Consider the following 10,896-nt stretch of genomic DNA (forward strand, 5'->3'; position numbering starts at 1 on the left):
CAAAATGAGTACTTTTATTTTTATACTTTAAGTACATTTTGATACCAATACTTTTGTACTTTTACTCAAGTACATTTTGAATTCCAGACCTTTCCTTGTAACAGAGTATTTCTATATTGAAGTATTGATACTTTTACTTAAGTAAAGACATTTTGTACTTTTTCCACCACTGGCCAAAGGAGACAAGAAACTGTAATGATGAACATGGTAATGATGCAGGGATGAATATGGACAAAGCCGGTATTTTCTTTTTCTTTTAATAAAAGATCCATACGTCACTGGGTACATGTGAACAGGAATCGTTTTGTATTACAAAGACTGGTTATCTTCCTTAACATAAAAATGTACATTCATGCACGGTCACACTTTCAAGTGCACAGGCAGACCTATAGTGAAATATTACACCCCCAGAGCAACCTGAGATAACAGTGTTATCTAGCGACTAGCGCACACTTTGCGCAACCTCAGTGTTGTTTCTTTCCCTAATAAATGTCCTTCCAACATCATAGTCAGTGGCTATTTTCATCCATTATAAATATCAAGCTTTCTTCATATAGTTTGCATGTGTCGTTGAATAAATAAATAATAAATTTAACACTTAAACAACTCTGTCAATAATACAACTGTGCAATGAAGGTTAATAAATAATAGCATATCAGCGGATAAAGTTTAAATCATTCATCATATAAATACATAGAGATAACTGTTTCACAATGGCAGAAATGTTTTTGGAAATCTTTCAGGCACAACACATGACCACGTGTTTCACGTGTGGCAAGGCTTTCCTATAAAAAAATGTTCCTTTGCGTCCCCGATACGTTTTCTGCCAGCTGCCAACACCTTCCATAAAATCTGCCTTCAGCGATGATGACAAGGGGGCTTTAACCCAATAAGACCTGAGGCTGATTCTACAAATGTCTTCTTCAGTTTTCTGAAAAACTTATGTTGCTATAATTCAGTAGTGCTCAAACTTTTCCATGTCAAATGATATGTATTTGGCCGCAGACCCCCATCTCAAAATATTTTGTTCCAGGAACCCCCAGAAGCAAAGATTTGAGTTAAAGATGTTTGCTTTTAAAAAAATATATATATTCAACGATTTTCACGATTTTTCAAAAATAGAAGATCTACAAACTCATAGCGCGGCACGTATGTGTGTGTGAATAGCCGGTTCTAATGGGTTAAAGCCCTAAATACGTCGTTGACCCCCAGGGGTCAATACTTGGATCCCTCCTTTTTTCTCCTCTACACCAAACCAGGCGAAAATATCCAATCTACAAGCTCACAATGCGGTGTGAGCTTGCAGATCTGGCTATTTTCTCTGAATGTTTGCCCAGCATAGGATACGCTAGGGTTCATGTGGTTAATCAAAGAATCTGGGTCTCTCTGGAGCCTCCTTCATCTACTGCCAGGAAGTATATCCCCATGGACATGTCATGTGAACAACAGCTGCTGTGGAGCTTCGTATTGACAAGTCCATGAACAGTGTGTCACAACTTTACTCTATTTCTCTCCTGTAAACACAGTACAAAAAAACACACATAGTATTACAATATCATTTTACACTCTTAATATAAAAGTAATTTCAATACTAGGATGTTTTATTAACAGCCTACTTGCCTCTATAAAGCCTACCAAAGGCTATCTATTTCCCAAGTGTCCACTAGATGGCCCCGTTATTCAATATAACAACAAGCTGCTGAGAAAGCAAGGTCTCCAGGTCCAGTGGAATTCAATGACTAAATAATGTACAATTCACCCTGTAGACTTTGCACATCAGGGGTGGTTAAACACCCCTTTTTCATCCATCTACCAGGTGATCAATGATGAGGTGATGAGGTGATCAATTGGTTGATCAAAAACAATCGTTATTAATTATTGTTTGATATACATAAAGCTTTTCTCACCAGAAAGTCAGAATTACCTTTATTATTCATATTAAATTAGTGACTAATTCTTTGTTAGATTTGATTATTAAATAACCAACTTATTCTATGCTTTTTATTTCATGCATTTATTCTAATTAGCAGCATATAATGAGAAGTAAAATAATTGGTGTTAAGAGTTTTTTCTTTTCATTGTCTGGCACTGGGTGATCATCCCAGCCTTGGGAAACGGCTTAGTGATCATGTGCCCGAAAAGGTTGCTGACCCCTGGTGTAGAGACTGTCACTCAAGGGTGGTATTCAAGGTGTATCAATCAATCTGTGAGGAAGTGAATGCTGCGAGATGCCTCACCATTTAAAACATTTATATTTTCCCATATATTACTGACCTTCAAAGCGCAGTGTCTTCAATGGCGTCAGGGTCATCAAGAGTTTCGAGGCGTCTCTTGCAGGCGTCCAGCAGCTTCTTCCTCGGGCCCAGGGGTATGTGGATGCTGTTTAGATCCTTGTCTGAGCACAGCAGCAGGGCCTCGAGGTCTATTCTCTCCCTCAAGAAGATGGGCATGAACTCACTGAGGCTCTGGGAGGCCAGGAAGGTCTCCAAGGGGCTGTTGTCCGGCTCCAGCTGCTCATCCAGCCCGACGTCGGTGTCCTCCCAGGGCAGTTCCTGCAGGTTCCTCTCCTGCAGGCTCAAGGCACTGCCGACACTGTCCTCGTCCAGGCTGGGCGAGTGCCGGGGCAGCCTCCCGCGTAGGCGCACGTTCGGTGCCCTGCCCACGGGTTCGCTCCCAACCACGCTGCCCTCGTCCCGCGCCCCTATCCCGTACATGCCCCCGCTCGTATAGTTCCTCCTGAAAACCATGGTGCCCAGCCCAGGTCTGGTGAACAGTGAGTCGCGGCCGGAGTCGCCGCTGATCTCCGAATAAGCGGCCTCGTGGAGGCCAGGGTCGCTGATGGCACGGGAGATGGTGTCGGCGTCGTCGTCGTCGTTGTAGCCGCGGGGGAACATGTCGCGGACGTTGAGGCGCGAGCGCTCCTTGGGGCTGGCGTAGGTGCCTTGTTTGAGGAACATGACGTCGCTGCCGAGCTGCAGGCCCGAGAGGGAGCGCACGCTCTTCCTCCCATCCTCGTAGATCTTGAAGGTGCCGTCGGCGTGCTTCTTCTTGTCCAGTTTCCTCTGGATCTTGGTCTTGCCCTTGGCTGTGGAGTGCAGTGTGGCCTGAGAGGAAAGGGTGAAGTCGACAAGCAGCCATTATATCCATTACAAGGCCATGAGCACTGAATAAATACACTGAAGAATGAAGAATTTAAGGGGATTTGCGTTTCAGTTAATAATCTTATTTGTTTATTTTTTACCCCTTTTTCTCCCCAATTTAGTCGTTATGCCAATTATTGAGGAGCCCCCACCGGGGGGATATAGAGCCTCCGTCCTACTACTCCCGCACAACACTCCCCGCTGACAGGCGGCGCCCCAGCCTCTAGGACTACATGCAGTTACAAATATCACCCTACCCGTCCGGCTTCCCGCCCTCGAACACTGGCCAATTGTGTACTCTTGACAAAGCCGGATGCACCACGGTGGTTTCGAAACCCCAGATTCTGTGGTGGTGGGCAGCTACGTTTACCACTGCGCCACCCGAGCACTGCATTTCAGTTAATTGTTGATGTCTATGAGGATACAGTAGTCTATAGAAAGGACAATAATTACGATAACATCCATATTGACAGAAATTTGTAGATTTAACTCTCAAAGAGTAAAAAACGGAAAACGACCTCAGTCAGAGTTTAATCAAGACTGGTTTTAAGTTTAACCACTTCAAACCTGGTATCCCTATTTTGGGCATGTCGTTATAGTCTCGAATTTTCTATAATTATCAAAGATTTTCCCCAAATTCCATTATTCACTAATTGTGAAAATAGCATATCTTCTACAAGTTCACAAGTTATGTCGATGTGACACATTGTAAGCTTGTAGATGAAGATTTTCTCTATTCATCGTACGATGAAAATGTGGGGGGGAAAAAGTGAACGAGCGCACACACCTGCGAGTATGGCATGTTGGCGGTGACGGTGTTGAACTGGGGCAGCTTGCGGCTCAGCGTGCTGCCACTGGTGTAGCTGGAGAAGCTCATGGTGTCGGCGTTGTCCATCGCCGCCGCCTCCTTCAGGAACTTCTTCTCCATGAGCTCTTGGTGGTTCCTCTGGAGCTTGGCGCACTCCTTGATCCGGCGCTCGGCGGCGCGGAACGCCCGGTCCTTCAGCTTGCCCACCAGCTTGGGGTTCAGGGTGATCTGCTTGGCGGCGATGGAGTCCAGGTAGCGGACGCAGTCCATGTGGCTCTTGGCGGCGGCCATGTCCAGTGGCGTGTGGTAGTCGCTGTCCAGGCACCACACGTTGGCACCGAAGGCCACCAGGAAGGACAGGCAGTTGTGGTGGCCGTTGGCAGCTGCCAGGTGGAGCGGTGTGTTCCCCCAGATGTCGCACTTGTCCGGGTCGCCCCTGATGGACGGAGGAAGAGCAGGGGGCAGCGTGAGAAACAGTGCTGATCAATGTTACAGTGATTATTGTTGTTCAATGCATACGTTGCAACGGTGTTGATTCACAGTTCACTGCCTACACTGGCTAGGAAGGAAACACTAGAGTAGACATTCCCAGACTGTGTGCCAGGGCAATACCAATAAATAGGAACTTAAAATATAATAAATTGTCTATGAACTGAATACCTAGGACCTCGTTGGAAACAAGACCGCAAGGACTTTTATGAACGGACCTTTTAGACAAAGTATTTTAAATGTAACTGTGCTGTTCTACATGTTTTGCCTAATAAAATATTCAATCAATCAATCAAAAGATGTTATTACTCCATCATGTTAAATCGATTGATTGATCATTATAATAAACATGCTCTGACGGGTGGGCCGTGAACACTTCCAATGATCTCTGAAAAAAAGTTTAAAGTCAATTCTAAAACTCACAGGCAGCCAGTGAAGGGAAGCCAGCTGGCCAGGACAGGTGCAATTCAATTCAATCTTTATTTCAGACTCAGGGTCCATACAGCAAAACAGGATGACAATCACACAGTAAAAGCAATAAAATAATAAAAAGAAAGAAAAAAACACATAAAAACAGTCCAACTACAGCTTTTCAAAGTCAGTAGAGGCTGTTACGCCAATGTCTCCATATCGTGGAAGAGAACCGAGTAGAACTCTTGACAGGGTTAATTAAAATCTTAATAACATGATTGTCAGACTTTTCAAGACGACATATGAATTTGTACATTAAATTTCTTAACAGGGCTTGACAGGTAGGTACCCCCAGATTTACAAACAGCTGGCTGGCACTGTGCCATCTTGGTACCCTCACCAGCAACCGTAGAGCATCAATATATGCTACTTTTAGTTTTCGCATGCTGCTAGCTTTGTAGTTACTCCATAAGTGAGCCGTATACAATGGTGTACAGAAGGCTTTAAAGAGTGATACCTTGACATGTACAGAGCATTTGTGAAATTTCCTCATTAGTATGTTTGCCTGGGCAATGTAGTCACGTCTCCCAGAGTTGGTCAATAATCTAGCTGCTGAATTCTGCACTAGTTGGAGACGGGAAATTGCCTTTTTGCTAAGCCCAGAATACAGGGAGTTGCAGTATGTAGGCGTGAGGAGATGAAGGCATGAATGACCCTCTCCAGGTCCGAATATAAGAGAAAAGATTTGATTTTGCTATTTGCAGAAGACATACAGAACAGTATTGATGCTGAATACAAAAACCTGTCCATGCCGCTCTAATTGCCGCTCTTGTTCTCTGAAATAAGTGCACTAAAAAGGACAGAATGTTATCCCATTCTTTTACGTTTTCCTTCTACTCAGTGTCAGGATATATCCACCAGGGGGCAGCGTCACCCAAGCCTGACTTAGGGTTAAGGTTATTAGTTTTGCATGTTTTTATTTTCATTTCGTTTTGACTTTTGTTTTCAAACACAGTTTCGATCCAATTAGTTTTTTAAAGCTGTTTTGCCAGTTAAGTAAATTGTTGTATTTTCTATTTTAAAGGCTAGTAGTATTAGGTTTGTTTTTATCTGTTTCAGTGTTAGTCATGGTTTTTCTTTATTGTAATTGTTTGTCAGGTCCGAAAAAGTATTGTGTAATTAAAAGCTCAACAAAACATGCCATAAGAAAATAGGTATTGACAGTATAAACTGACACAACAAATAATAACAGTACACAGTCGTGTTCCATGGAAACTATGTTGATTGTAGTCGAGGGTCCAACAGTTTGTTTTAATTTCTAATGTGTGTCATACCCAGGTCATACCGCAGGTTAGGGTGTCTGATATGCATTGCTCTGGGCTCAAAAAAGCCCTCCCTTTCCTGCCTTTTACCCGCCCACATGGCCAGGCATTAGCTAAGGGCTGATCAATAATTGAAGTGCTGCAGGTTAAACATGACAGAGATGACTTTGAATTATTCATCCTACATGTCAAGTCTTTTTTTTCTCAGACACCCCAGAGACACGGTGACCATGCACGGTGAGGTCACCACCTTTATCAGCCGTAACCCTGATTTCAACTTCCCGTCTGTGATGTCACACCTTGTCATTAATAGGTACTGTATACTAACACTCTCACGGCGGCACACACACACACACACACACACACACACACACACACACACACACACACACACACACACACACACACACACACACACACACACACACACACACACACACACACACACACACACACACACACACACACACACACACACACACACACACACACACACACACACACACACACACACACACACACACACACACACACACACACACACAGCATAAATCCCAGAGGGAAATTCCCATAGCTCATACAGGCACAATGTCCTGCACGAAAAGGCACAGGTTAAAACAACTAGAGGATACAGAGGTTAAAGTATACAGTATATAAAAACATACTATGAAACATAAAAATCATAAAGAGCATTAAAAAGGGGTCACTGGGAATAACAATTCTTTGTTATTGCACATAAGACTCATAACTAAAAGTAGTAGTCCAGTTCATAAGCCTAGCAGCTGGTTGTATTGTTAAAGAGCCTAATTGCTGTTGGGACAAACCGTTCTTGCAGGGCAAAGAAATGAACAGATCCTTGCGGCTGCTTTTCTTGGCCTGCCAAGATGTTGTGGAGAGGATGACTCACACCATAATTCACCCCAGGCAACTGTTTCAGCATTATGTACTGTAAAAAAAAAGAGTTTAGCTATCGCTGCATTTTAGACAATATGTACCAAATTATATCTGTGACGGCCAGCCATAGCTGATTGGGTAGAGACTAGAGAGGCCATATGGTAATCAGAAGGTCGCTGGTTCACCCCATCTACGTGTATGTGTCAAAGAGTCCCTGAGAAAGACACTTAACCCCTAACTGCTCCCTGGGCATTGTATTAATAACGCCCACTGCTCCTAATAGTTAGGATGGGTAAATGAATGCCAGAGGACAAATTTCACATATGTGCTGTGACAAATACCTAAAAAACAACTAAAGGGGACTAAATTATTGTTATTACTATAAAAATCGTCCGGTAAAACCAGCCTACCCATAAATCAGTCAGGCTCTATTTCAAAGCAGGTTTTGCAGTGTTAGCTAAAAGGGTAATTGAATATGTTGCAAAGAGGCAGCCGAGAAATGCCTCACTCTAGAAGTACGAAAAGGAGAATCACATCTGACTGTCCCAAACAGTAATTTGACTATCAGAAACTCTGCCAGGAGGGCAAAGTCAGAAACAATAGCTGCCAAAACTATCACGTGTACGTCGCTACTAAATAACAAATGAAATCAGAGTTGCTGCTCGAAAACTAACTAGAAATGTGTTGTTTGTCAGAAGATACATCTGCTGAGAATATAAATTACAGAATTGCTGCTCACACTAGCAAATAACAATATATTGTAATCTGTGTTTGTGAACTAAATCTAGAGGTTGTTCTTTATTTTCAATTGTTGTCTACCTTTTGCCATGAACACCAATCCCCAGCACAGCTTTAGTCATCTTTGTCATATCCACACGGTACATCCTCCAGAGATTAACGAGAGTAGAATATGCTGAATCCATCACAGTGACCTTTGCTTTGCTAATAATCCTCTTGCGTTGCGGTACTCTCCAGCAGCGGCCTTAACTGCCCCTGACTTTACTGCATGCATTATAAACCTGTCACTGGGAGCATGACATATAGTACACTATCCCACTCCCTTCTCAGTGTCTCTCAGCCACAGCAAGCCATCACTGCATCTTTTAAATTCATAGTAAATACTATAGCTTTTCTAAAGCTGCTTTGTGTAACCTCTAACAAAAGATACTGTCTCGTGCAGAGCCCTTGTACAATGGGACTTTTACCCAACTAATCACTGCGGAAGATAGACTTACAGTACTGCTAAGTCCTCTTAATTCTGTCTATTCTTTTTCATAGAAATACTGAGCGCAAACTCTATTAGGTTAGGAAGGCATTGTGCTATACAATGAGAAAATGGCTAATTAGTTAGTGTGTGTGTGTGTGTGTCTGTGTCTGTGTCTGTGTCTGTGTCTGTGTGTGTGTGTGTGTGTGTGTGTGTGTGTGTGTGTGAGAGAGAGAGACTCTTGAACCTGAAACTAAAGAGTGCAGATGTTATCTTTAAGTAGCTGCAAGGTAATTTACAATGTGGGTAAAGGAGTTGCGCCCCTTGAGTAATTGATCTGTATAAAAACGGCCTCTGTGTTGGGTAACTGAATAGGATTTACATGGTTACCAACAGAGGTGCTGTTGTTTAATTGCTCAGTGTGTCTCACAATCAAAGCATCACCAATGGCGGCCAGAGGCTAAGGGATTAAACACAAAGTCATATTGTACACTGACTGGAGACCAATCAGCATTCTGTGGCTGGCTACTCATTCACTAGTGTGTACGTGTACGTGTGCGTGTGCGTGTGTGTGTGTGTGTGTGTGTGTGTGTGTGTGTGTGTGTCCATTTACTAGGGAGGCAAACCTCCTGCAAATGACCTTTCTCTGTAATTAGGCTGTAAACTTGCCTAGCAGACCATCTAGCAGCACTGATTTGATGCTTACGGTACAGGATTCTAATTCTTTAGGTGGCATGGTTATTTGAATGTGTTCACATAAGATATGTAACTAAAATCCAATGGGGGAAAGTTACATTATTGAATGTCAATATCACAAACAATTATTCTACAACCGGCACTATAATACTGGACTTTGTCTTATTATGTCGGGACCATGACTTTTTTTGGCAACACTGTTTGTTTTTTTTCATTATTATTTTTTGTTTATTTGGGAGGGACAGCATGTATTAATGAGCAAAACATATGATGCAATGTAATTACACTGGATTTAGAAAAAGATGCACATTTTCATCCGTAGTCCCCAACATAAAAAAAATTGAATATGAAAACAAAACCTACATCAGTACAATCAGTCGAAATAAATAATACAATAAATAAATCACAGAAACTATTTATCAGCTGAAAGTTTATCTTTTATACCAGTACCAATTTTGTCTGCTAATTTTTTTAAATCTTATTTTATTTTATTTCCATCACTTACAATCTCACTTGTTTATCCTGTTTCCTCCTGTCATTTCTCTATCCTGATGGGATGAAATTGGTATGCCAATGCCAACCTAAACATAGGCTATATATATTGTTTTGTTTACTAAAGAGCTGGAGAGTAGTGGAGACCCCTGTCTCAATGGTTACTATTGCGTTATAGAGCTATTTAACGCTTATTTTAACAAAAACAAAACAAAACAAAAAAAGTTACAGCACCTTTAATTGGAAATACTAATTCCATTTGTATAGGTTGAGGTTGGTATTAAAGAGATAAACAGAATGGCTGGGATCTCTCCTGAGTCCTATCCGTTCTGTCCACCCATCTTCTGTCACTGATAGCAGGTCGCAATTCGTGAAACCACGTGTTCTGGCAACGGGGCGCAAAAGGCAAGCAAGGTTCACAGAGAGGAGCCAAAGTGTAAATGTGTTTTTGAACTCACCCCCTCGACACGATGAGCCGGAGCGCCTCGAGGTTGCCGTGGTAAGCGGCCCATAACGTGGGTGTCATGCCATCTTCATCCGGCGCGTTCAGGTGCTTCCGCGTGGCTTCCTTCAACACGTCCAGGTAGCCATCCCGGGCCGCCCGGTGGTACCGGTCGGTCATTGTGGCCACGGCGTCGGGCCTGGGCTGGCTGGCTTCACTTCCAGTTAAATAATGGCATTGGAACGTGGTTCGTTTGCCTTGCCATTAGGGCACGTTTTGCCCAGACGGTACGCGCGGCGTTCGGACGACCGTCGGTGTTGTTTGTTGTTTCTCCGCCCGAGGAGTAGGTAAAGGCAAGGGAGAGAGAGAGAGGGCTCACGCAGGGAAGTAGAGAGGAGCTTGTGCCGTTGCCTTGGCAACGTACACGAGGTCAGGTGGTTGACAAGGAAAGGGAGTGGTTACAGAAAATGGAAACGCCCACTTTTCAGAGGGGAAGGGCTATCAAAACAGTAGTGGTTGCATGCTCCTCCAAGTGGTCGCCTTTGGGTGGTATCCACTGATGAATCTAAGGGCATCATAAACGGATGTGGTGAAGGAGACGTGATTGTTTTTGTGGCCACTGTTTGAACACCTGTTCTGTTTTAATGTGGATTTTTGTATTTCATATTAGCATTGTATTTCAATATGTGATTTTGTATTGGCTAACCAGGTCTCTCTTTCTTGTAAATTGTGAATTTGAACTCAGTGGGACTGCCTCATAAAGACAATCTTTTTTTAATTTATTGAATAGAATAGAATACATATCCAGACCCTACTTTGTTCTAAGGTCCTGGGTTGGTTTAAAAGGAGTGTAAAACTCATAGTTGCTCAACTGTCTGAGTATCTCTGCTCTATAATAATCTTTATTTTATACCACTATGGCTCCACCTTTATCTGCATTATGTAAAACAATAGTGTTATCTTTAGATAGGTCAATCAACGCTTTCCCCTCCTGAACA

At 42.9% G+C, this 10,896-nt stretch overlaps 1 protein-coding gene across 1 annotated transcript; it reads right to left on the minus strand.

The window, feature by feature from the left end:
* Nucleotides 1-257: 257 nt before the first annotated feature.
* ush1gb (Usher syndrome 1Gb (autosomal recessive)) lies at nucleotides 258-10,258 on the minus strand. Its single transcript, XM_080454980.1, has 4 exons — nucleotides 9,915-10,258; nucleotides 3,928-4,384; nucleotides 2,275-3,104; nucleotides 258-1,514 (listed from the first exon to the last, which is right to left on the minus strand). Exons 1-3 carry the CDS (start codon nucleotides 10,076-10,078, stop codon nucleotides 2,277-2,279), a joined length of 1,449 nt encoding a protein of 482 aa, XP_080311106.1. The 5' UTR covers nucleotides 10,079-10,258; the 3' UTR covers nucleotides 258-1,514; nucleotides 2,275-2,276.
* Between the last annotated feature and the right edge of the window lie 638 nt (nucleotides 10,259-10,896).

Source organism: Gymnoscopelus braueri, assembly GCF_963280865.1.
Source record: "Gymnoscopelus braueri genome assembly, chromosome: 17".
In the NCBI taxonomy this organism is placed as follows: Eukaryota; Metazoa; Chordata; class Actinopteri; order Myctophiformes; family Myctophidae; genus Gymnoscopelus; species Gymnoscopelus braueri.

Bases quoted from the DNA above. Each gene is read 5' to 3' on its own strand.
- ush1gb (XM_080454980.1), bottom strand. From the start codon at position 10,078: ATGACCGACCGGTACCACCGGGCGGCCCGGGATGGCTACCTGGACGTG. The intron at 4,385-9,914 runs GTGAGTTCAAAA...TCCGTCCATCAG, and splicing joins CGGCTCATCGTGTCGAGGGG to GGGCGACCCGGACAAGTGCG. The intron at 3,105-3,927 runs GTGTGTGCGCTC...CTTTCCTCTCAG, and splicing joins CCAACATGCCATACTCGCAG to GCCACACTGCACTCCACAGC.